Genomic DNA, 26,764 nt, shown 5'->3' with positions numbered 1-26,764 from the left:
AGGATTCATGTTTGCATTAACCACAATACTTGCAGTCAAAATGCAAATAAAAAACACACTCTGATAATATATAATGCATTAGCCTTGAAACTGATTAGTCCACACCAGGGACGGCTTTCTTTTGAGCCTCGACCCAATTGATGCTAGACCAGAGGACGCCAAAAGGCGTACAGCTCAAAGACAATGCACTATCAAAGTAATGAGGGCTCGGGGTGAGCATCTACATCATTAGACCTCCTTTGCCAGTATCAAAATAAAAAAAGGGGAAAAACCTATTATTATATTTTGGTACTGGCAAAGGAGGTCTAATGATATTAAAATAGAGAATTCGTGCCAAAGTACAAGCGACTCTCGGAATCACATCATTGCCATCGATTCCGATACAATGGAATTCCCTATGAGTAATCGATTCTAGGGAATCGTGCCGAGTTCTGTAATCGATTCCCACACGATTATATAAATAAAAAACGGCGAACGCGCGCCATTGCCAGACGCGTCGGGAGCTGGCGTCAGCGACTCGCTTACGCAAATGTCACCTTACAGCTTATAAACCACTAATTTTACGCGCGGGAGTGGGCAAGTGAACACATCGGCTTTCAAGTTCACTCTCTGTTGTGTGCGCGTGTGTATATATTAAAATAAACGTAATAAAAGTCGAGTTTTCGCAGTGACGTCACTTCCAGTCATGCCGGCGGCCGCTGCGATGTTGATGGCCGGTGGGGAGCCGTTGAGGGTAACTCCACTTTCTTGTGTTAAATCGCAACAAGCCGTGACACTTCGACTCGCGATTAAGGTTTCGCCTGCGCGTTAATTGTCGCGTCTAATCGCTGTGTTTTTTATTTCACGCGGTTTGTTGTGGTGGGGGTTTCGCGCGGTTTGGGCCCTCTCGGTGACGGAACGTGCAGAGTCACGGCCTGTAGACTGCGCAGGCCGCAAGAGAGAGAGAGGGCCTTTTTCGATTTAAAGCTTTCGTGACTGCAGGGATTCATCTTCTTGGTTCGTTCGGTAAAGTCACGTAGAAGGGAAATAATATAATACTACTTCCCTTCTACGTGACTTTACCGAAAGAACCAAGAAGAAGAGAGGGCCTTGTAAAACCGTGGCATTCATAGAAAATTATCGGTGGAAATTGTAACGTGTTTTGTTTTTACATTTTAACACGTTCTATTTCAGCGGAACAACGCGTGTGGTTTAGTTTTTTTACACGGATATTTGGTTTGTCTGTGGGCCCCCATCCCGTCAATGTGGAATTGCCACCCACCCACCGCTGGCTCATATCTTGCCTGGTTGAGCTGTGATATGGGCGAGGGGGGCTTCACTTCAATTCGTCTCTGGAGTTTAACCACGAAAGTTACTCGGATAAGAATGTGGGGTCTATTGCTTTGATTTGGTAAAAGAGTGCTTTGTAAATCCGAAGGCCTCATTCTCGGCTTATAGGGCTTTGCGGGTTGTTGTGCCCATACTTCACCGCGATGGTCAACGCGTGATGTGAAGCTGGTTGTAGTCGCCAGCGAAACGGAGTCTAATCGTAAATGTTGTGGGTTTACTCTGAAACACATCGGTGTGCTGAAGTAGTAACTAATTGTTACGTTTTGTTTACGTGACGACCCTTACTAATTGGCTGTTTGGTGGTGGCGGGTTTAACGACACTTATATTTACGCAATCAAACCCCAAAACACCTTTATTATTGATATTTGTAGCGGAAACCTACGTGTTAAACTGAAGGCTGTGGGGGGTGGGGGGGAGTCCAGTACCGGTTCAGCTGTCACTGGCCAGGGATCAGAATTTGGGTCGCTGTATTCGTAGCCAGTGTGCTAATAACTGCGCCCCTGGTCCCGTCTGGGATCGTCAGCGACACGAATCAAAATAAACTCAACTCTGGCAGGAACTGTTATTGTACAGGAATTGAATTGTATGCAAGGATCTTAATGCCCTCGACGTGAGGGCATTGAGATTCTGTTATTTTGTACAGTAGTTGATTTACTCAGAAATTTGCCCAGGAGGGCTCAACAGTGAGAGGCATATTCTTGGTTATTTCGGTAAAGTCACGTAAAAAATGTTCAACATTGAAATGTAATTAAACTTTTTTTTTAAATAAAAGCAAAAAAAGCCCCACAATAAAAATAGGAAGACATTTCAATTTGACAAACTTTAACCACTGTAAAGTTGGCGAAATGACGATATAGGGAGGTGGTGCCCTTAGTTTACATTTATGGTGTTGATATCCCTGTGATGTTTTATTTTTTCCCCAAGTAACCCCAGCGAAGATTCATATTGCCTTGTTGCTGGTGTGAATAGGGAGACACTTTGATTTGGCTGCTTTAGAGTGATGGTGCAGTTTAATCTGTGCTCACCCTGGACCATTAGTCCTTTGAGCTCAACACGAGTATAAATTTGAGGGAAGGCATCTGTTTTGGAATGTAGAATTTCCACCACCGAGCTCTGAGCTGCATTCAGAGACAATTATTTCCCAAGTAGTGAATCCACATACAGGCCTCATTGGAGCAGGGATACTGACGGTTGATGTTTTAAATACATCCACAGATGTAAAAACCGCACGTGACTATTGCACATTCGTCAAGATACAAACTGGACGAGACCAGCGCTTACTGATGTGATGTTTATTTCAGATGGAAACTGATGATGTCAAAGGGGGTGATGGCCTTCGTCAGTATTACCAGACCAAGATAGAGGAGCTGCAGGTAAAGCCGGAGATTTGCTTTTTGCTTGTGCAGATTCACACAAGTGTGAAGTGTGTTTTTAAAGTGCCATCACTCAATTACATATTTTGGTTGATAATTTTGCGCCGTCTTTATCTGCAGTTGGTTGTGAATGAGAAGAGCCAGAACTTGAGACGACTGCAGGCTCAGCGAAATGAGCTCAACGCAAAAGGTCCGTTTAGTTAATCGAATCAAGTTGATTGAATATATATATGCTTTACATTTATTCATTGAGCAGTAGTGTGTGATTGTTTGCTATTTATGTGGTTCACTTGTGTTCATGAATGGTTTGGTTGATCTGTCATTCACAATTTACACAAATGGTACCTTGCTTATTCTAGAATCTGAAAAAATATACATGTAAACTGTAGTGTCCTATAGACAGCGAAACCTAGGTACATTATACGGTTATATAGAAGTTTTCAATAATCTTATGACATATTCTTTGGGTCTTTCGGTAAAACCACGTAGATAGAAAAAATTATCAAAATAGTAACAATATCATGACGTTTCGATCGCAACACACCTGAAGACAATTGCTTTTGTTGCGATCGAAACGTCATGATATTGTTATTATTTTGATTATTTTTTCTATCTACGTGGCTTTACCGAAAGACCCAAAGAATATGAATTCCTGCAGTCACGAAAGCTTTAAGTCAAAATCTTATGACATTTGTGAAATGGATTCTCGTTTACTATATTTGAGCTTTGTCAGTATTGTGCACAGTATTGATGCAACGACCTTTCTCCAACAACTCTTTTATTGGTGACCTCCCCACTCTTCTCTCTGCCCGCTACCCCAGTGCGCATGCTGCGTGAGGAATTGCAACTGCTTCAAGAGCAGGGCTCGTATGTTGGGGAGGTGGTGAAGCCCATGGACAAGAAGAAAGTTCTTGTCAAGGTAATGGTGCACAGTCATCAGTTGGGCATGGTTTTTAAATGGTAACATTGAATATTTTCTTTTAATACTTCAAAGTTTATTCCTCTTTGCTTGGGTTATTAAAAGTTTGCGAATATATATATATATCATTTTTGTATTCACAACTCCCATCAGGTTCATCCAGAAGGCAAGTTTGTCGTGGACATTGACAAGAACATAGACATCAACGATGTAAGTAACACAAATAATGATCAATCATTGTTGTAAGTCTTTGTCATATTTTTGGGAAGGGGCTAAAATACATTTCAGAGGCTGTTTCTCCCGAAATTTACGAAGCATGGCACATTTGTCACCGACAAGAACATTTTAATTCAGTCCTTATAGGCCTGCATGATCAAGTCCTTTGGAATTCTCTTTTGTTCAGGTGACGCCAAATTGCCGCGTGGCACTGCGCAATGACAGCTACACGCTTCATAAGATCCTTCCCAACAAGGTGGACCCACTGGTATCTCTCATGATGGTGGAGAAGGTTCCCGACTCAACCTACGAGATGATAGGCGGCCTCGACAAGCAGATCAAGGAGATCAAGGAGGTGATCGAGCTGCCTGTCAAGCACCCAGAGCTCTTTGAGGCACTCGGCATCGCACAGCCGAAGGTGAGACCCACAATCGTCTTGTCTTTTATTTAATCACGAATGGCTGATAATACCCAGATAAGAAAGGTCCGCAATATGGTATGACGTGAAGTACTGCTTTTCCACTGAAAACAGTAGCCATTGTATATTTACATATTTGTTGAACACAAGCTCCTGAACAGCAAATAACTCGCTTGTGCATTTGCGCAGGGCGTGCTGCTGTATGGACCGCCAGGCACAGGGAAGACTCTGCTGGCGCGTGCCGTGGCACACCACACAGAGTGCACCTTCATCCGTGTGTCGGGCTCTGAGCTCGTGCAGAAGTTCATTGGAGAAGGTAGATAAACGCATGACTGCGGCTTGGTCATCTTGTGGGAGGGACACTCTGTATTGTGGTGCAAACAGATCTCACTTATATAAACTTACTAGTGGGAAGTACCCAGCGTTGCCTGGGTCAAAAAAATATTTTAATCCTCTTAAAAATCTAACAGCAGTGCATACTGACTGGTGGTACCTGCTATGATTACAGCAGTACATATACCGACTGTGGTGGTACCTGCTATTACTACAGTAGTACATGCTGACTCTATAGCAGTATTTATCGACTGTAGCACAAAGTACTTACCTGACAGTGGCGTGGTGAGGCCTAGTACTGTGCAGAGCCTCCGGCCTCGCCTAGATTGTCCAGCTGGCCGAGGTGGCACCTTGGTGGGCTGGGCTGCTACCCCTGACCACCCCCCCCCCATCACAATCTCCCCGGCCGCTCTGCAGTAATATCTACGGCCTATAGTGGTAGCATCTAGCGACTGTATATAGTAGTAACTGCACGCATCGGGGTGGGGGGGACATCACACAGTGAAGATTTAAGCTCAGCGTTCAGTCTATTTTTATAGCATTTTTAACGTGAAAGAAAATGTCCCCTTCACTCCCACCGAAGGCGTGCGACTTGGCATGGGCCGTCCCCCCCACCAAAGGCGCGTGAGTTGGTATGGTTGTGCACTAAATAAAGACACAGCACACAAAAATCGCACTAAATCGCTCATTAAATAATTTAAACTTGACGGATGTGAAACAGGAATAATGCTTGCTCACGGGCGGGGCTTACGGCGTGGTACCTGGCTATTTTTATTTAACCTAAACCCCACCGTTGGGAGAGCCAAATCCTTCGCAAGCGCGCGAACACACACACAAAGCCACACACAAACCCACAGAGACAATTTTTTACTTTTATATCTATTAGATAGATGTAAACAAACCTCAAGACCACTTGGTCGAGGTGTTTGTATCCATGTATGGAGAGTGATTGCATAGTAGTTTGGATCCTAAGCTTTGATCCCGGTGGTCTGGTTTCAATTCATGGCCGTGTTGAACACTGCTAGCAAGTGGAATCAAAAACTGACTTGGGTGCACTCCAAGTCAATTCAGCCTAAAATGGGTACTCGGTGCCATTTCAAAAAAATCAATATGAATTGAGTGTGCAGGTAAAATATATAATTGTCTCGTGTGCTGTTAGTCTTTTAAGTGCTCTCTCATGACACTTTCCTAGTGTAGCTAAACATTTATATGTGCATGTTGGTGAATACAAGTAAAGATTTTTTTGGGGGTTAAATAACCATTTTCTCTGCCTCTACATCATTCTTTCTTGCGGTCCCTTGTGTTTTCACACCAAGCGCCTGTTGTGCTATATTCCCATGTACCTGCCTTCCCACAACCGTCATCGTGTGCCTGTACATTGGCCAGGGTCCCGAATGGTACGCGAGCTGTTTGTGATGGCACGCGAGCATGCACCCTCCATCATCTTCATGGATGAGATCGACTCCATCGGCTCCTCCCGTCTGGAGGGCGGCTCAGGGGGTGACAGTGAGGTGCAGCGCACCATGCTTGAGCTGCTCAACCAGCTGGATGGCTTCGAGGCCACCAAGAACATCAAGGTGTGAGTCTTAGAAGTGGTTCCAGCAGTGACCATTCTATATATCTGAGAATTGGCTTTCACAATAAATTTGTTTCCTTATGCAATTGACATGTTTGTATCATGCCAACATACAAAATAATTTGCAGATCCTAAACAGTGATTGCTAATAAACTCTTGTACAAAGAAAAGCATTCGAATAAAGGCATATCGACATTCAGCCATGAACGTGTTCATGGAGCAGCACATTTTAATTTAGGGCGATTTTAAGAGGAAAAAAAAAACCCTTTGACTTGACCAGCAGCTAATCAACTTGCATCGCCACTGCTAATCCCAGAGTTTTAAAAGGCATTGCATTTTTAATGACTTAAGCAAGTGAACTTCATGAAGTGCCTGCCAATAATCTAGAAACAGTAGTCGATTGTGCAGGGAAAAAAATGAAGTGGGGAATGTCTTCCAAAAAAGCGTTTATCTTTTTCTCCAAGGTGATCATGGCGACGAACCGGATCGACATCCTTGACCCAGCCCTGCTGCGGCCTGGACGCATTGATCGCAAGATTGAGTTCCCTCCACCCAACGAGGAGGTAAAGGAACAATGTAAAAGAAAAGGCATTTAAAATTAAATGGGGAAAAAAGTATTTTAACCGAAAACTGTTTAATTATGTATATTTTAATCTGGTTTAGACAGTGCGTGAGAGTGTTAGTACTTTGTTCACTATGCTTGCTTTAATGTATTATGCCACGTGAATACAAAATAGTAAAATCTGTATAATTTGAAGGCGAGCCTGTCTGGTGATGAGTTTCCTGACATACTGCAAATAATTTCGTATAGTAAATTAACACTAAGTTTACATTGTTTAATTAAACACTTGTATTTAAGTCGCACAACTTTACTATTGTCTAAATATTTACAATTTAATAACACTTCATAATTACTACAGTTTAATATGAAGCTGAGATTTAATGGCCGTGATAAAGACATTTTTAATTAAGTCTACGTTTAACTTACAGCATGAAAAACACCACTCCCAAACCATGTGGTAGACTGATTGATACGATTGGTAAACCCATTCCCGTGGATACCTTGTGCATAATGACAGCAGAATTCCATGCTCTTCCACAGACAGCTTTATTAATGCAACAGCAGTGTTCCAGCTGTAATGTTTTTATTTTATGTTTGTGAAGTGTTTTTGTCATTCTGGCTTTGAGAAGTTTTACTGTAAAAAAATCCTCAAAGACATTAGCTCTGAGGTGTGGGATGCCACTAATGTGTGAATGGTCTTTGTCCGTTGACTCCACCAGGCCCGTCTTGACATCCTCAAGATTCACTCCCGCAAGATGAACCTGACACGTGGCATCAACCTGCGCAAAATCGCAGAGCTCATGCCCGGAGCTTCTGGTGCCGAGGTCAAAGTAAGTATCCACTTGCATATACATGCTCCCATTAACGAGACGACGTCACCACAATCTTTCAGATCCTTCCACTGGCTCCTTATACAATCCTGGTTCAACTACAGATATCTTGACTGTCTCCAAGATTCTCCATGGATTTGCCCACCTTTTCATCACTTAATGTCCTACTGCTTTGCACTTGATCTTAACTCCAGCAGTTATAAAGCCTGTTGAAATCACAAGTCAACTTGTATGCAATGGGAGGTTGTTTCTTTTCAAAGGTTATACCCATTGCCTAGAATTTCCTCTCCATAGTCATTGACAATGCCAATCCTTTTCCCGAGGAAGTGCAATCAATCACCATATATTACCTCCCTTTGCCTTGTAGCTTCCAATAAATCGTTTTTCCCATGTACATCCAATATCCATATTCCCTACCTTGGTTGTGTTTTCAGATACTGTCGGATATATAGCTTCTGTTTAAATCCACATTGCTTTGTACTCTATATAATGTTCTTAATCTATAATCCAAATTACAGCCGAGAGCACTGTGGCAGTGCCCTGCAAAATTATCGGTTAATGGTGGAATTCAAACGTTTAGTATGGAAGTTTTTTTTTACGTGCTTTCGTGTGAAGGGTGTGTGTACAGAGGCGGGGATGTATGCACTGAGGGAGCGCCGCGTGCACGTCACGCAGGAAGACTTTGAGATGGCCGTCGCCAAGGTAAAGCTTGATGTCTTGCTGCTGTGGAATCCTGCCTTCACATTCACATTCGAATTATAAAGCAGTTGGTCTGTCTAGCCTTTCCGAGCACCTACCTACCACGTGTTTCTCGCCACCACGGAGATGTTCATTACCTTTCCAGGTGTACAGGAGGCTGTAGGTTCGATCCCGACCCTGATGTCTGTATATTTGGAGTTTGCATGTTCTCCATGGTCGGGTGGATTATTCACAGGGTCCTCCGGTTTTTATCACCACATTTAGAAACATTTGTGTAACGTATTTGACTGTTATAAATTTCCACAAGCCACTTTGTTGAGCTATCATTTGTGGCCAGATCACTTCTGAAAAAGATCCATAAATCTCTTACCTAGTCTTTGGTTCTTTCGGTAAAGTCACGTAGATAGAAGAAAAAATATTAAAATAAAGTGAAAAAATCTAAAACACAAAAAAAACACTAATGTAGACTGTAGCCTGGTTCTTAATCAGAGTGAGTGTACTGGCAGTCTATAATGTAGACTGTAGCTAAGTTTTTATGCTGATCGTATTTTTTTTCCTGATGACGACTGCTTGTGTTGCGATCGAAACGTGGTTTTTATTTTCATTTTATTTTTATTACTGAAAGAACCAAAAATAAGTCTGCATTATAGACTGCCAGTACACTCCGATTAAGAACCAGGCCAGTCTGCATTAGTATTTTTTTATATTTTTATTTATTATTTACATTTTTATTCTTCTATCTACATGACTTTACCGAAAGAACCAAATAATGAATTCCTGCAGTCACGAAAGTTTTAAGTCAAAATCTCTTACCTGTTTAAGTCATTTACTTTTAAGTTCACGAGCTTTTTAGTTCTTGTCCATACCGCTATTTTTTTATGAATGAGTGCATAACCATTTTATATATTACACTGTATGAACATTTTCTAATGTTGATGCCTTTTTGTTGGTAAAGAAGTCAAATTTCACTAGTGTGCAGAAAGCTCCAAAGGCTTGCCTTAGTCATGAGTAAGTTTACAGTTGCTGCCAGCACTGCATTAACTCTCAAATGTTTTGTATCACAGGTCATGCAGAAGGACAGCGAAAAGAACATGTCCATCAAGAAGCTCTGGAAGTAGACCAGTGTTGGTGGGCACCCACTGCTGCGACTCCCCTTGTGCCAGTTGTAACCATCAACAGTTTCCTGCCTGTGGGTGTCTCTACACAGGTTGACTACAGTGAACACAAATGACCATGCCCTCTGATTAACATTTAAAAAAAAATCAACATGCAGGAGAATTGAAAGGACGTTTGGAGAAAAGATAAGATGTCTCCTCTTTTTCTAAATTTTGGCAAAGAGCCATTTTGAAGAGAAAATTCTCTGCTTTATTTACTTACTGTATTTTTTTGCTGTTATCGAGGGCCATACAGCAACCAGCACTGACCAGGTTTGTGAAGTATGGTCAAACATGACTAACATGATGTAGGGATGCCTTCAGCAAATTTACAAAGTTCTGTGAATTTATTGGATTAATGCGTTTGACACCCATTGCACACTTTCTAAAAAGTGCATATCTTGCATCTTTCATTGTAGTTAAGAATGTCATGGCTATAAGCCTTAGGCTATTTCATGATTGCATCACTTGTATGCAAGACCATACCTAATTAATGTTAGGATTCAGATGAATGATATATTTGCTGGTTAACTTTTCTTGTTCTTTGTGTCATTTAACAAGAATTTGTTAACTTTTCGATGGCAAGTGATGTTCAGTTTGTGGTTTTGACTTTTGAAATGCTAAAAGTATTGTAATTGCATTAGTGCTTTAAAGTCTAAAATTGGTTTGTTTTCTATTGGTAACTGAAATAATAAACGTTATTGGTGACATCTGGTGTATGTGTGTAGATTTTACTATCACTTACTATCCACCTGCCAAGATATGTTTTGCATGTTGCATAAATCAAGTGCACACTTGTCTGTATGTATCGTGTATTTTGAACTTCTTTCACATCCTACGTAGCCAACCGTGCTAATCAGATGTGTAGGGGAAGGACAACGAACTTAAAAACAACATTTAAGACCTGCTGTGTGAAATCCATTTGGCTGAAGTCATAGTTTTTAATGACACAGTTCATCTTAAAAGTCAGTGCTACTTATACATAGTAGTTCTAACATGCAAGCCAGTCTATAATAAATAGCAACTTGAAACAGATGTTGGAAATTATGCAATTCACATTTTAACATCGTATGATGGGGTTTCAAAATAAATTCATAAAATGGGATAGAAATTTGTATATTATCCATGAACAATCAAGGTGAAAAAGACCGCATATTTGTTTACGTGCATCCAGGATTGAGCACAAAAAACACGCGGTTAAAATGACATCATTTTCAAGCCATGTCACCCATTTGTTTTCTGGAAGAAAAAAAAACAATACAGACAGACATTTTTTTATTTGAGAATTAACATTTGTGTAATATATTTTTTCTGAATTGTATACTTTACCTGTGCTTTGAAGCCTTTCTATGGTCCACCCTGGGATGCCGTTTCTGGCTCTGCATTGCCTGTGGGTGGCTCTGCTGAGGACTCTGCAATGACAACACCAGGAGAGTCGATTTCAGCATGCATGAAACATTGAACACAAGCAGCCCTCGTCCTGTATTATTTCAGTAGACCCCATTCTATCTACAAATTGATGTCGAGATTTGATATCATTCGACTGTTACAGGAAGAGCCAAGTGGATTTGTTTCAGATCGCCGTTGAATTATCTCATTGGGCAGTCGTTGACTATGTTGGATGGTCTGAGATGTCTCACCACTATCACAAACTGGACTCATTAATGTTCCATTTATGGAGAAAGTGTCCAAAGTCCTGTTAAATATGAGAAATATTGTTGCACCATTTAGAGCATTCATTTTTACAGAAATGAGGCAGGATTTTTTGTTTGGCATTGCTGGACAAACATTTGTATTTGAGGGATCTACAGTACTATGTTGGCACTTGCAATCTGTGAAATCCATTTGGCTTGGGACCACAAAACAGCTTTGCATTTAGAGCCCCAGTGGTCTCCAGCAATCTGCCAACTGCAGTCTGGTCAGCTGTAACAATCTGCTTTCAAGACCAGACTATAAACATTTCTTTTGAGTTGAATTTATATACATTTTCTCGGTGACATCCATGCTTCTGTTTTTTGGTTAATATGGCACATCTTATATTGAACTTCACTGCAAGTGATCACAAGCTATTTCCTCCCATTTGCTCAAACAGGTTCCTTCGGAGTGGGCAGGTAGGAACTTGGTTGGACAGCGCATTCGTGCGATCCGTGTCACGGGGTGCAAGCTGCGTGGGGCGGCGCGTCACTTGGTGCTGAGCCCAGCCCGCAGCGCTCTATGAAATACAAATCGAGGGCGTGGCTATGCACGACAGACAAATAATCCCTGGTGGGCAGTGAGGTACTGTTGTTCCTACCTGTAATAGCTCTAGCTTTTAGATGACTAAGCAGTCAAGGCGGATATGCCGACAACGGGTAAGCAAATCATTTAATCTGAAGACACTGCCCTCATTGGCGTTTCCTATGAGAACCTCCACAGTATTGCTTTTGTCAATGGTCCAGTCCATCTCAGATGTCTGGTGACAAGGATTACTTTAACACTTGGCATGTTCACACAAGTTAATACCTCCACGTTCAGGAATCGGTCTTTCCAGAAAAATTGGTGGAATACAAGAGATGAGTAAAATTGCTTTAAATCTAGCATATTGTGGCTACTATACCATACTGTGACAAGACCAGTTTCTATAGGTTACTAAACGCATTTATTATAGTACAGCCAATTTATTAACTATAACACATAACCTTTGTTTAGCAGCAGATGGTTAAGTGCTAAATTTTACTCATAACATCAAGGAGTTTTATAACTTTGTAAAAGGCAAAGGTGTTAAGTGTTTTATAAACCTGTGTGCGGTTGCTTTTGCTCTTCCTTCTTGTCTTCGTCACCATCTACATCACCCACTCTGCCCTCTTCAGCATTCATATCTTTATCATCTTTTCTGTTGCCTGTGCCCACTCTCTTTAACTCTGCTGCCCCATCCCTGCCACTATCATCTCCACTGCGAATGCTCTCATTACCTTCCCTTGAAATTGCCCTTTCCTTCTCTTCTCCATCGTTCTTTAGAGCCTCCTCCCTTTCTTTTTCTCCATACACCTTATTTTCCTCTTGTGTTATGTCCTCTGCATTCTCATGTGTGTGTCCATCTACTGCATCCTTCTCAATGGCTCTCTCGCCATCTTGCTTCTCTGTGCTGTCCTCCTCTGTATCGTCTCTGTATTCTGGCGGCTCCACTTTATCCAGGTCCGGTTCCATTCCTACAAAAGCAAATGTGGGACAGGATGTTAAGTGAAGGGTCGTTCATAAGTGTGGACGTTCGTAAGTCGGACGATCGTATCTCGGGGACTGCATGTACGCCACATCACTGCTGTGACATCGGGCTGCAATCCATAAAATAGGCAGACAGCTTTAGTGGGTTATACAGTGCTTTGGGATGACTACTCGTTGAACAATGAGATGCCGATATCAGGCACTACAACATGTATTTATGAACCTATCTGTGCTGAATTTGAATATTCTCTTACACGAATGGTATTTTTCCAGGTGATCTATTTTTCACCCAGATGCAAATATGCTGAAGGAGGTTATGGCCAAACCTACCAACCTGGACCCTCCTGAGAAAAGGCTTAAATATTAAACTATTCTGTTGCCAAATTATTTCAAACCTATATATACATTTTAATTAGTTTTGTCTTGATTTTTGAGCAGCTGGAATAAAATATGTCCAACACGAGCACCAATTATTAGTTATGTAACAATGCACCCCGTCTATGAAGTGACAAATTGTCACAACTAGATAACAAAATATGAGTCATGAATATTTTATTTTCCATTGTGCATGTAGAAATCTGTGGGATGAAAATGAGTCGAACATAATTGATTCCTATATGCATTATTCTATTCAGTGTGTAGTGGATTCAACTGAGTCGCAGACGTACTTCTTGGAGGCAACACATTTATGAATACCAACACATTAACACAAATGGGTTATTGCCCCTTTACCAGATAACCTATGGTGGTGGACCACCAGGCGAACTACGCTAGTTACTGTTAGTCGCTACAACGGACAGGACCCTCGCTGGGGTCCTCGTCCACGTGTTGGTGACTTCTTCTTGGACGTAGAAGGTAGATCTTCAGATGACAACAGTAACGCTGAACCCTGGTCCCTGTGGGGACTCCGGTTTATATGCTCCCGGGTCGTGGCTGGCCCCGCCCTTGGCCACGACCACCTTCGAGAAACCTCTTGCTGTTTCTCGACCCTTCCCGGAGGATCTCACCCTGACATGTGACCATCCCCCAGCCCCCACCTGGGGCCCCTGTGTAGATCTTACTGGTCACGTGCCTTCCAGGGTCAACCAGAGTGTCATGGCCTAGGGTAACCTCATCCCATGGCTGACACTCTCACACTCCCTCCTGTAGGAGTCGGCATTGCACGCCACGCGTGGTGCCACTGAGCGCTATCCCAGCGCTCGCCGTGCCTCGCTAGAGCCGGCATTACTCAGTGACATCCGCGATGTCACTACAAGTGTATAGATCAATGTCAATCGATTAATCAATAAATCATTATATCCTTACCTAGCACAGTGCCATCCGGAGAGAAGCTGATGTCACCGAACAGTAAGTGGATGTTCTCTTGGGCATGGTGCAGGTTGGAGGCACCATGCAGTGCGTTCTCTAGCACGCTGCGAGCAAAGCGTGCGCGCAGGGACTCGGGTGCCGTCTTGCGTGCCACGTCCGGGTCGGTTGGCCCCATGAGTCGCCTCCATTCCTCCACGGCATCCTCACGGTTGAGCACCAGCATCAGGGAAGGCCCCCTATTTAGAAGCCATACATGTAAGATGTATACATTTTTACTGATCAAAACCTGCTGATCTGTCGCACTAGCTTTTTTATGGGAAGGAAATTAACCCTTTCTCGTTCTGATGACGTACGTCCATATCGTAATTTTTTCTTCCGATTCCACTCCAATGAGATATGTGTATGTCATTGGAACGGAACCAGAAGAAAAACTAAAATAAACTTTCTCGGTACCAAGGCTCCCACAAGGCCATGTGGGAGGGCGTGTGGCACAGTTTGGTGCCAACTATCATAAAGTGCAGTCGTGTCGTTACAGTTCTCTGTGGTGAGTACAATGGGAGTGACTCAGCAGTGCAATCACTAAAGAGTACCTGACTAACATTAAAAAAATATATATAATTCATGAATGAAGCCACAAATTCTTGTTAGACATGCTGTAATACACAGCCTATGTATGCATATACAACATGGGAGCGATTTTATTTGGGGTTGCAACTTCCTTTAATTTCTAGATTTAACTGACAAAAAGCACGTCTTTGTGTGAAAACATAAAATCTCATGTATCACCTGCAGTTCAATCGACAAAAGGCCTCCCTACCGTGACATGAGATCGACGAGCTGGGGGAAGAAAGCCTTGTCTCGGTGCTCGTGGTAAAACTCGGAGGCCAACTCTTGCGACAGCTCCACCTCGCGCATCATGGACACAGTGAAGCCAGCGTCGCGTATCGTGCTCATGATCTCCTCTGTGAAAAATCAGTCGAGCGCATGGTCACTGACGGAGGTTCCGCAGATGGATATCCATGTATCGCGTGCACATATGACATGAATGTATGTTGTGCACGCTAATATGTTAACACAGTAAATATAACACATTTACTCAGTGCATGAGATGAGTGTGCGTAAAAATGTAGAATAAAGTAATAAAAAAACCACGCTATATCCTGTGCATTCATTGAATTGTGAATGGTTACCGTATTATCACTGTGATGTCGTGAAGCAAAACAAATGATAGTGTATAGCCAGTCTAGATGTAGCTTTAAAAAAGTGTTCACCTTCCTGAAGTCTCATAATTTTACACTTTGACCTTCCAAGGGTCTTTTAAATTCAGAACTTTGACCATCACAAGCCTAATTAAATCCAAGCGCACAATTTCCAAAGCACGTTAATGTCATGGTTGCATCTTGTTATTCACATTAATTACCCTTATGCTGTGGCAACACATCCGGCTTGATGACAGCCAGCGTTTGCTGTTTGGGGAAGAAGAAATCCAGCTCCTTTTTCGCCTCGGTGGGCGACGCACTGCCATGTAGCTGGTTGATGGGAGCGGCGTCCGAGACGAACTGTGCACGGAGGCTGCAATGCAGGTACATAAACAGGTACCATGATGGGGTCCACTATTGCAATGGGACTACAATAGCAGAATTCACTCACTGCTCCGTGTACTGCAACAAAGATGCGTAGTTTGCTCTCAGTGGTTATTCTACCCAACAATTATTACACCACTGCTATTGCTGTTTTAACACAGTAAGTCTAAATAGGCAGTGAGGTATAATGCCAGGGATGAGTTTCAGATTTAAATTTCCGATTTTCTGTTTTTTAAGACCAATTCAAATTTTGTGGGACATTCAGATAAAAGTATAAAATAAGTATAACCAGTAAAAACAAAGTTTTTCACTATAAATCCTTTATATGCGTGGTGGCCTCTGGCTTGAGATGGCTGCCACCTATGGGTCAGGTGATTGCATTGCACCATTAAGCAATTGGTAATTAAATATAATATTTTTGTCCTAAAAAGTGTAAAATTTTGGGAAAAAAATTTCAAGAACATTAATTGTCACGCACAACGAGTCTGTGTGGAAAATGTCAGCTCGATTGGATCACGGGAAGTGGGTTAAAAAACGACCGAAAGATTTGCACGGTCCTAAGCAAGCAAGCGAACTTAATATAAAAGATTTAAAAACATATCACTGCCCGCACACTTGCAGGATATACTGCCGGGATGGAGGGTTGGTGGTGGGGGGTAGGCATGATGTCAGCACACGAACCCGGCTCAATGCCGTGGGATTTGGGTGACGTCTTTATGCAGATTTGTACACAGTGACGTCACCAATGCGTACCTGCCTGCCCACATGGCAGCCAGAAAAAATAAGTTTTTAAAATGGTTATTGTATGACATTAAATCTTATTTTTGTAACCATTAAATTGTGATATTTGTAGATTGTTTGACTTTGTTATTATAATTTTAATAATAATACATTAACATGCTGTTGTCACATTTAAAAAAAAAAATATTACTAAAAAATTTCAGATCATCTAATATTTTGTATCTAGGCTGATTTTTGTATTGAGGACATATCAATTTACTGCTCCATGAAGACCTTCCCATGCTGCGTATGCAACGTGAGTTAATTGACCATATTTAACGACAGTGATCAGTGCAAAGTTGGTGAAGGAGCATTGCGCAATAAAACAATGGATTTTGCTGCACTGCCCTCGACTGCCAATATTGCCCCGAAGTAGCCTATAACACCCGAGTTATGCATGGTGATCACCCATCCAAGAGCTATCTAGGCTTATTCCTGCTAAATTACCGAGATCGGATGAGTTAAGGTGCATCGCGAGTGATCTGTTCTTAGGCATATCCTGAGTAATTTAGCAGTGATCCATATTATACTGGTAGGAACCTCCTGGTTACACCAGCCCACAGGGGATTATTGTGTCCGTCCGTCGTGCAGGGAGGGGCTGGGTGGGGAGGGAGGGGCTGGGTGGGGAGGGGAGGGTGGGGCTGGGTGGGGAGGGGAGGGTGGGGAGGGGCCGGTGGGGAGGGGGAGGAGGTGCTGGGTGGGAAGGGTGGGAAGGGGCTGGGTGGGGAGGGTGGGGCTGGGTGGGGGGTGGGAGGGATGGGGCTGGGTGGGGAGGGGCTGGTCACCCCGTGGTGCCCTTATAAAACTCAACGTTTAACCTACTCACGCCGGCTTGTGCCCGCCCTAATAGTCGGGCATATTTGCGGAATACACCACGCCGCCGTTAACCCTGGCCATTGACCGAGCAACCCAACGTTCCTACCAGCTCCCTCCGCAAGAATGTGTTGGACACCGACCTCTGGGGAGCTGCTTCCTTGGCCACCTGCAAGTCCTTGGGCCCCAACGTGTCCCTCCAGCCCTGTACAGCATCCTTCCTTGCGAGGGCCAAAGCTAGCACCGGCCCGCTGACACAAAGACAAATGCAGTCAAAGGTTTGGCATGCAGCCAGGAAGTTTTGTACAGAGGTAAAACGACACAATTAATCTTACTGGACCAAGGTACCACGTTTTAACGACAGTGCATTGCTTTAATCATTAAAGTTGTGGTGAGTTGATTCCCAGTAGAGTAAAGAGGGTTAGGTCACCTGGTCATGTGTTTGACGAGTGTGCTGAAGTAGTCCTGCCCCTCGTGCTCTCGGTAAAACTCTCGCGCCTGCTCCTCAGTCAGTATCACCTCCTTCTGCATTGCGATGTGGAAACCAGCCTCTTTGATCGCTCCCAACACTGCGTCTGCAATGGTATTAAAAACAGGAGTGCTGTTGCTGCTGGGCTCGCTTTGTTTGAACCGATTTGCTGCCTGGTTGCTATCCTTTGATAGGGATGTGTAAAACTTCTGAGATTAAAATTAAGAGCATCATTGATTGGAAGGACAGGATATGCAGAAACATACAATTAATGTACTTTAGATTTTGCATTCAGCTGCAATATTTAAGGCATTACCTTTCAAATTCCCTCTTGTGGAGCATTGTTTTTTTACAATTGATTAGTTCATCCAACCTAAAAAAAAGCAATGTCTTTTCTCTTTTACATTTAACATTAGTGTACCAGCATGCAGAGTTATCTGGTAACCACCAATGCGATGCACAATTTTAATATTGTATGTAAATCACCTAAACCAAACAATTACCACGTGTGTGAACACATGCAGTCACACCCAAATAAAGTATTTTTTTTAAATCAAGGCTGCGCATACCTCAAATCTAAACAAACCACTACCATATTTCTATTAATGTCAAGGGTCACCTGTAGTCCCAATGACAATAGTCCTCTTCTAATAAAAAAATCCCCACAGATTATTCACAATGAAGTTTCAAATTTTAAACCTCTACCTTTGCCTGTCTTTCTCAATTCCCTGCTTCTCAATGAATGAATAAGTCGCAGTTACCTTTCTTCTCCTTAAGCAGGTCTGGGCGGATGAGTGCGAGAGTCCTCTCCACCCTGCTACCCTGGCGGCTGTCACCACGTGGTGTTCCTGAGGCTGCCCTGTCTCCCCATGAGCGCCGCCCATCTTCAGGCTCTGCCCGCTCGCCCAAAGAGCCTCGGAGGTTTGGGAAGAAGAAGGCCAGCTCGCGGCTCGCCTGCTCCTGGCTGCTGCTGCCGTGCAACGCGTTGAGTGTGGTGTCCGTGCCGTACTGCGCCCGCAAGCTGGGTCAGCAAAAAACAATAAGCAGCATCTTCCATTTGGTTTCTCTTTACTGATTTAAATTTTGTCATTTGCATGGGTAGTGACATATGAAGGCAAGGATTGGCAGATCTTGCAGACTTGTGAAACTTAAAAACCGACTCAGCTGAGGTAGTCAAGAGGTAGCTGGAAACAAACGTGGGTTGTGAACCTTTCGGTACAAAACTTTTCGTGTTATCCCCCCATATGTACAGCCTTAACACCCTGGTAAATGAGATGTATCTCAAGGGATTTTCCAAGTGAAACATTTTAAGAAATAATAATGAAAACGTATACATGAGCTTCACTGGATAATCTAGTTTCTTCCCACATTCAAAACACCATTCAATTTAATTGGTGAAAAATCAGAGACAAAACCCTAGTGACAAAGAGTCTTGAGACTTGCTGAGGCTTTTCTGGGAAAAATATTTGGCATTTTACGACATGATCATGCTCTGGGCAAGGTTAACCTACTGTACCGATATATATTATAAGCATACTAACCAGATATCTCTGACAATTATTATGAAATATTTTTAGAGCTTACACAACCAAATTCTCACTTAAAGTAAACGTACGCTCTTAAAGAAACATTGGATTGTGCTTGCAAAAGTACAGTATATTTCGAAGTGCCTTTGAGATTAAGTTTTACCATTATATTTGTAAGTGCTTCATTCAACAGGCAAGAGTATCTTGAGACACAGTGCATCATTACAAGCAGAGCAATCAAAATGTGCATGTAAGAGGTGTTAGACAGTTTCCAAGTGAAGAGTGAATGCTGCTTGACTGTGACCAAGCCTTTAAGGGCTGGACTCCCTAGTCTGTGATGAATGTGTGTTCCCCACCAATCTGGTTTCTCAGCCTTTGCCACCTCCAGGTCCGTGGGGCCGATGAGCTCTCTCCATGCGGGAATGACGTCAGTGGCCCCGTCGGGCCGAGACAGCATCAACACGTGGCACGGGCCACTGGACATGAATTGCACCAGTTCTGCAAAGTTTGGCTGTCAACACAACACAGTCAAACATATGTTAAGCAAACACTTTGGGCAATACCACTCCTTCATTCACAGCAGACATGTGGTAAAACAAACGTGCAGATTGTGCAAAGAAACATGCAGTTTAAAAATTGTTTTCTCCCAATTTATATTCTAATCATGGTGTTGCCATAACACGTTTTTTATTCAGTTCTCACAGTGACAAGTTCACCGCCCTGTGCCAGAATACAGCTGCAGAATATTACGTTACTTAAGGACTTCTTAAGTCACATGAATTCAAGTTTTTTTTTTAAACACTATGGGCAAACCTTTAATATATCCTGTAAAGAGTGACTGTCTAAGTACATTTATTGTACCTAATTTTTTTGTCCTCAGAGCTGGAATATGCATAATTAAGTGAAAACTCCACACATGTATTTATTGGTTGTGCATGTTATTGGTGACCATACTGAAATAATGAAATCACAAGGCATGATAACCTGTTTAATTTGTTTAGAAGTATTCATTGTTCAATTTTGAAAGAAGAACTTGACAGTTTCTACATGGTTAGCACGATAACCTGTTTTAATTGAGGGTAACTGTCTGGATTCAAATCCAGATTATGAGCATAGCCAACCTCAGTTCTCTGAAATAGTATGAACATCCCCAACAATGTCCCGACCTTCTTTACAATGCAATTACGTGTAAATTGTGTGTCCAAGGGTGTGTGCATGGGATACCTCTCCTGAGCGATGCTGGTAGAAGTCACGTGCTTCCTCAGGCAACAGTGTCCTCTCTTCATGAGCCACAATCTCAAACCCAGCTTCTTGCACCTATCCCAGACATTGCCATATAAAGCATCATCAGAGCCAACATCGGAAACACAGAAATCATGAAGACAGGCTCTTTGGAAAAACCCAGTCAATTATTCCAGGTTACTGTCCACAACACGTTAAATAAATTAAACATTAGTTGTTTGTATTTTCACAGAAATCAGGAGTTATCCCTGATGGTGTGAATTAAGTAACACCACATTTCCCCATCAATTGTTAATTTGGTAGTAGGGCTAGGTGTGCATGTCATCTGTATTTGTAAGTGGTTCTGAGATTGAGCAATTATTAAGGGGGCAAAAGGAACCCACACAGCATCTATATCGATGGGGGAGACAATGAACATGAATTCAACGTGAAAATTTAGAGTGTCTCAGAGGCTCACATTGGCTGATTTAAGAGTGAAGATTGGCACATGCATTGTTACCTTCATGATGATTTCCTCCACTTTCCCCTTAGCGACCACGTCTGGCTTGATCAGGGCCACAGTGTATGGGTGGCTCGTGAGAGCTGCAAACAGGAATGAGCATCAACAACATACTCAGTGCCCTGGAACAATGTGACCACATCCACACGTAGCCTTCTGCTTCGATCCAATCTCATATAAATCAATTTTAATTGAAGAATTAAAAATAATGCTAAGCAAACATATCTTGGGTCTAAAATCAATGAGAATTGCCAGTGAAATAATTTGTTTCTAACAAAAAATAGAAAGATGATTGCCTGGAAAAATGTACCATGTACATTAACTGCAATTTGTTCAACTGGATTTGGATTAATTGTAAAATAAATGCACATTTATTTAACTGGGAAGCCTCACGGTGGCGAGATGTTAACAACCTCGCCTGGTATACAGGAGATCGTCGGTTCAATACCGACCCTGGCGGCTGGATATTTGGAGTTTGCATGTTCTCCTCGTGGTCGTGTGGATTTTTCTCCGGGTCCTCCAGTTATTCCCTCCACATTTAGAAACATGCGTTTAGAGTATTTGTCTGCTACAAATTTACACATGATAAACGACCTCATTGAGCGATCATTTTCCCTCCACATTTAGAAACATGCATTTAAAGTATATGGCTGCAATACATTTCCACATGATGGGGGCCACTTCGTTGAGCTATCATTTGTGGCCAGGTCGTTTCTGAAAAAGAGCTATGTATCTCAGTAGGCCTTACCTTGTAAAACAAAAAGAGTAGTCATATTTTTCATTAGAGTTCTGCAATGTATCTTGGCCAATTAATTTTCAAAAGAGTGTTTTGCACTTCTTGTGTAATAAATGCGCCCTCACCATCTTCCCCTTCTTCCTCTTCTTGATCTTGCTGCCCTCCAGGGGTCTTCATATCGCAGTCATTGTCATCCATGCTCTGCAGGGCAGTGTCTTGCACCTGCAACCCCAATTGCCCATTAATTGATACAACTCTCACTTAAACCGTACATGCGCAATTGATTAATATTTATTTAGAGTTAGACTGATGGCCTTAATCTAAGTTGTCTTGTGGTTGTTGTTGTTTGACTTGCATCCCACTGGGATTTTTGCACAGCGTTGGTGTACGGTGTTTTTTTCTGCAATATTTTGCTGTCTTTTCTTGGATTTTCTGTTTGCACTTAGTCACATATTCACTTTAAGATGTTTTTTGTTCATGTTTTAGTTTTTTGTTTGTTGCGGTTGCACCCGATTCAAGAGCCGAATGGCTCACAGAGCTATACCAAATAATTGAACTTGATCTGTGATCTGACAGTAATTATAAGGATGGAAATAGGATATTCACTTCATGTCCAACTGTAGTGTAGTTTCCAACTGTCAGTCAATATGGCTGTACTCTGCTCTCAAGAAGGCATCACCTCAAAGATTATTCTGATATATGTTTCTAAGACTGTCAATGATAACAGCAGCTATCCTTTTGATTTTCATTGTACACTCCTAACACATTTTATTTATCTTCTTGGTTCTTTCGGAAAAGTCACGTAGAATGGAAATAAGACAGCTGTCTCCCCGACAGACCTGGTCTTCACCTGATGAAGGCTGCTTGCGTTGTGGCCAAAACGTCGTGAGAATTATTTTATTATGTTTTATTTTATTATTTTTATTGTTTCCATTCTACGTGACTTTACCGAAAGAACCAAGAAGATGAATCCCTGCAGTCACGAAAGCTTTAAATCGACATTTTATTTATTTAAGTTTTGATTATTCATCTAATTTGTATTACTCAAGCTCTGTTCTCTTGAGTGCACATTACTGATTCTGTCCTGGAATGCAACTGCAACTGGGCCATGGTATCTCTATGGAAGCGTCCCTAAACCTGAGCAAATAAGAACAATCCATTACCTCTCGAGGGCTCGTTTGGTAATTATCAGTCCTACTTTCATATAAAAATTAGTTATTGAGAAAGTTTATCGAACTTTAGCCAAATTGTCAAGTGGGAACACATTCTACCTGGACACAAACCCACAACGCTACTCCATTAAGTAACAGGTCCCTGCAGGGTGGGCTGGTAGGAACGAACAAATACGATACGAAGGGAGAGTTTGAGGCCTAGTTCTAGGCTTTAGGCCTAGCTGTAGGCTTTAGGCCGCTGTGAGTTAATTTTTAATTTAAATGTTTTAATTAAAAACTATCTCAGGGAATGAGTTAATTTTTAATTTAAATGTTTTAATTAAAAACTATCTCAGGGAATTAAAAAACTATCTCAGGGAATTATAAGGGAATGTTACACTTGTTTAGCCAGGAAAGCCTCACTGAGTCTAAAGGTTTTTGTAGGGTCCTGCCCAGTGTTTGCAGTAGGGGGCGATGTTGCTACACCTAATCGGACATCGGACGGACGGACGATATAATCTATTGTAGGCTGGTTCACTTCGTTCCTACCAGTATAACGGGAACATCTCAGCTGCTGCTCACCACCAGACGCTCGCCTCCTTCATCCAGAACTCGCTTTTCAGCCTGCAGCTGTGCCAGGATTTTCCGCTGTAGAACGGGAGCGTTGGCGCCACGCACTACATCCACGAGCTCCCCGCCCTACGTGACACATGGGTCAAATGGGTGTGAAAATGTACCTCTGAGCTGAAAATTCGAAGCATCCAAATTCAAATGTGCTTTGGAATATATGGTTGTACAATGTTTATATATACTGGAAATGTAATACTTTTAAACTATTAAACACAAATTAGACTCAATCCATAAAATAACTTACCGCATAAAAGAGGAAGGTTGGCTCACATTTCCCCATGTACTTCTCTAATGCCTCCACACCGTCAGCTTCTGCCTGTAAATCGGATGCCACTTAAATCATAACATGATAGGAGTGAAACCGTACTGTAATATCAACAGTGCTGTATCATGTCCACAAACGTGTCTTTTTCTTATTTGAGTAAAGCACTTTTAATGAACAAAAGATACAATACACAAAGTGGTGTTTCAGTTGTATACACAGTATGACAAACTGATACTGCTGGAAATAATTCTATAAAGTACACGATATTCTCCAAATATATTTCGGAGATGTTTTCTAAAACAGCTTCATTTCAGGGACACACACAACCGCATACCGCTGCGAAGTGCAGTAAGTCATCTCCCAGCTCATTTTTTATTTTCCGGAACAGACTCATCACAGCTTTGCAGGGTCCACACCATGCTGGATACACGTCTGTCACTGCAGTGGCAAACAGAACAGCACTGCATAGTCAGAAGAGATGAACAAGTGACTTAACCTCAAAAGGACTGCAATGTGCAAAACAACACATCTTTTTTCGTAGAACATTATACATATAGTGCAGGTTGGTTTAGATTATACCAGAATTATTATATAGTATGGTAAGTCCTCGCTTAACGCATGTTCACACAACGCGTTTTCGCTATAACTTTTCGCACAACATAGAACGCGTCCGTGTATAATGCGCCCATTATAACGCGGTTTTTGAATGGTCGACAAGGTACTTTTTTGAGAAGCGTGGCTGAGCGGTACGATACAGTATGTGGAATGATACCTCAGTTATTTATCCCGGCATCTTACTCTATGTGTACACTGTGTCCTGCCAAACTTTCTCCTTACGTTATAAATGGGGATATTGTTTTCGCTTAATGCGGCCCTATTCAGGAACACATCTACCGTGTTAAGCGAGGACTTACTGTATTTAATAGAACTGTTCACCTGATGACAAATGGAGTACGGACTTGACCTACTTTGAAATGTTTGTAAATGAACTCATGACATAGTATACAATGTATATGAAAAGACATTGTCCTGTTTGCATGTGTGAATCATGAGATTGCAGAAAGGTCATGGAGTTGTCACCTATTAATCCTCTCAATGCCATCAACTCATCCCACTGCTCCTGGTTGGAGATGAGCACCTGAGAAAGTCCGAAATCACACATTGAGTTTATATTTACTGATTCGTTTCGCGGATAGACCTCAGTTTCTGCGAGGGTTAGCTTCTTGAAAATCTGCTCTTAAAGTAGAATTAGCGAATTTAGATACAATGTTTATATGTGGTCAACTGAACATACGGGTGAAAATGTTTATTGTTTCATAAGATAAATCCTGTACTGTTAACATACAGAACATCCAAATACTTTATGAAATTATACAAGAATACAAATTGTGTACTGGCTTTTAAAAATAAATTGAGGTCCAACAAAACTAATCAAATAAATTGCCAAAATGTTTTATTTTTACCTGCAGTTGTATTTCCTTCTTTTTGGCTGCCATTCCAAGTTGCTGTTGTAAAATACAAACGTATCGTACACGCGCGTAAGTGTGGTTTACGGAGGTCACGTTTTATATACAAGTTATACAACAGCAATTATGCACAACCATTGAAAAAAAATTTGTGTTCAAGAGACAACCCCCAAAACACAAGCAGCTCTTGCAGATACAGAACGTCCCGAGCTGACACCGCTACACGGACGCATTGCAACTTACGAAGGGCGCCAGAAAGACACGCTCGACCGCATCTTTAAAGTACATTACAATATCACACTCCTGCGGAGGGAGCTGGTAGGAACGTTGGGTTGCTCGGTCAATGGCCAGGGTCAACGGCGGCGTGGTGTATTCCGCAAATATGTCCGACTGTGAGGGCGGGCACAAGCCGGCGTGAGTAGGTTAAACATTGAGTTTTATAAGGGCACCACGGGGTGACCAGCCCCTCCCCACCCAGCCCCACCCCTCCCACCCCCCACCCAGCCCCATCCAGCTCCTCCCCACCCTCCCCACCCAGCCCCACCCTCCCCTCCCCACCCAGCCCCAACCTCCCCACCCAGCCCCTCCCTGCACGACGAACGGACGGACACAATAATCCCCTGTGGGCTGGTGGAACCAGTGGGTTCCGACCAGTATTACTTTCTCATGAATGTAACTTCAAACGTACAGCCTGGCTAAGTAACTACAAGTAGTAACGTTATTATTTAAGTAACCAGGTGATGAAATACGGGCTCGTTTAGACACATGGCGGCTGGGATACGTGAAGACATTTTGAATACAATTGAATATTTAAACAAATTATGAGTTTAACAAAAACTCATACCTGTCAACCACTTATCAGTGCCCTATCTTATTACAGACCAATTCAGACCTCATTGATCACCCCATTCCCTTATACATTTCAACGTTCATTCTACAAAGTCCCATCACAAGGGAGAAACACAAATTAACACAATTCTATTTTTTTGCCCGTATCGAAACGGCTGTACGCCGTATGGACCTGAAAACCGTAAGGGGTGAAACTACTTTATTTAAATTTCGATTTAAAGCTTTCGTGACTGCAGGGATTCATCTTCTCGGTTCTTTCGGTAAAATCACGTAGAAGGGAAATAATAAAAGAATAAAAATAAAACATCATAAAATACGTTTATGTGTTATTTTTATAAAAATAAAAACATCATAAAAAACGTTTATGTGTTATTTTTATTATTTTATTATTTCCCTTCTACGTGACTTTACCGAAAGAACCAAGAAGATTTCTTGCTGTGGTTTTCACACCTGATGATGATTGCTTGTGTTGCAATGGAAACGTCGTGAGAATTTTATTGTTTAATTTTAATTATTTTACTATTTCCCTTCTACGTGACTTTACCGACAGAACCAAGAATACTTTATTTAACTCTAGATGTGCACAAAGTTGAGCACAGCCCAGTAGCAACGGCGAACTACAATTGTAAATGTTTTAAATGTATTCGAAATGTGCCAATAGTTTATTAACTTCGCGAGCGGTGAAACGACAACAACGTTGGACATTAAACAAGCGTGCAACACAAACTATATTCATCACGGCAACGGCAGCACGACGTTAACTTACTTCCTATTCGATTGCTGACGTTAGATCTGTTTGTTATGAGTGTAAGTAACAATAATTGTTGCTGCTGTTG

General features: G+C 42.1%; 2 protein-coding genes across 4 annotated transcripts; one reads left to right on the top strand and one right to left on the bottom strand.

Moving 5' to 3' along the window:
• Window positions 1-460: 460 nt before the first annotated feature.
• Window positions 461-10,120, top strand: PSMC5 (proteasome 26S subunit, ATPase 5). Its single transcript, XM_078865925.1, has 12 exons — window positions 461-733; window positions 2,632-2,703; window positions 2,824-2,893; window positions 3,525-3,622; window positions 3,776-3,832; window positions 4,026-4,256; window positions 4,446-4,572; window positions 5,976-6,166; window positions 6,630-6,728; window positions 7,447-7,557; window positions 8,173-8,259; window positions 9,321-10,120. The coding sequence occupies exons 1-12, from the start codon at window positions 686-688 to the stop codon at window positions 9,372-9,374; spliced, it is 1,245 nt and encodes a 414-aa protein (XP_078722051.1). The 5' UTR covers window positions 461-685; the 3' UTR covers window positions 9,375-10,120.
• Window positions 8,212-26,764, bottom strand: LOC144938165 (thioredoxin domain-containing protein 6-like). Of its 3 annotated transcripts, none has more exons than XM_078865922.1 (19): window positions 26,695-26,764; window positions 25,077-25,118; window positions 24,694-24,751; window positions 23,948-24,051; window positions 23,593-23,664; window positions 23,301-23,417; window positions 21,693-21,789; window positions 20,832-20,914; window positions 20,315-20,407; window positions 19,447-19,601; window positions 18,326-18,585; window positions 17,526-17,670; window positions 17,239-17,346; window positions 15,340-15,491; window positions 14,737-14,881; window positions 13,917-14,155; window positions 12,188-12,598; window positions 10,740-10,822; window positions 8,212-8,294 (listed from the first exon to the last, which is right to left on the bottom strand). In XM_078865922.1, exons 2-18 carry the CDS (start codon window positions 25,107-25,109, stop codon window positions 10,758-10,760), a joined length of 2,337 nt encoding a protein of 778 aa, XP_078722048.1. In that variant the 5' UTR covers window positions 25,110-25,118; window positions 26,695-26,764; the 3' UTR covers window positions 8,212-8,294; window positions 10,740-10,757. The 3 variants fall into 3 exon arrangements, with proteins under 3 accessions (XP_078722048.1, XP_078722050.1, XP_078722049.1); XM_078865924.1 differs by having other exon boundaries at window positions 12,362-12,598; XM_078865923.1 differs by lacking the exon at window positions 8,212-8,294 and adding an exon at window positions 10,501-10,649.

This window comes from Lampetra fluviatilis, chromosome 21 (genome assembly GCF_964198595.1).
Source record: "Lampetra fluviatilis chromosome 21, kcLamFluv1.1, whole genome shotgun sequence".
In the NCBI taxonomy this organism is placed as follows: domain Eukaryota; kingdom Metazoa; phylum Chordata; class Hyperoartia; order Petromyzontiformes; family Petromyzontidae; genus Lampetra; species Lampetra fluviatilis.
The sequence above is the reverse complement of the archived record's forward strand: the minus strand, read 5'-3'. Positions and strand labels throughout refer to the sequence as shown.

What these genes read in the sequence shown, in the direction of transcription:
- PSMC5 (XM_078865925.1), top strand. Translation starts at nt 686, where the DNA reads ATGCCGGCGGCCGCTGCGATGTTGATGGCCGGTGGGGAGCCGTTGAGG. An exon ending in AGAACATAGACATCAACGAT is followed by an intron (nt 3,833 to 4,025) that starts GTAAGTAACACA and finishes TCTTTTGTTCAG; the next exon opens with GTGACGCCAAATTGCCGCGT. An exon ending in CTTCTGGTGCCGAGGTCAAA is followed by an intron (nt 7,558 to 8,172) that starts GTAAGTATCCAC and finishes TTTCGTGTGAAG; the next exon opens with GGTGTGTGTACAGAGGCGGG.
- LOC144938165 (XM_078865922.1), bottom strand. Translation starts at nt 25,109, where the DNA reads ATGGCAGCCAAAAAGAAGGAAATACAACTGCAG. An exon ending in ACCAGCATCGCTCAGGAGAG is followed by an intron (nt 19,602 to 20,314) that starts GTATCCCATGCA and finishes TTGTGTTGACAG; the next exon opens with CCAAACTTTGCAGAACTGGT. An exon ending in TGTGTTGCCACAGCATAAGG is followed by an intron (nt 14,882 to 15,339) that starts GTAATTAATGTG and finishes GATTTTTCACAG; the next exon opens with AGGAGATCATGAGCACGATA.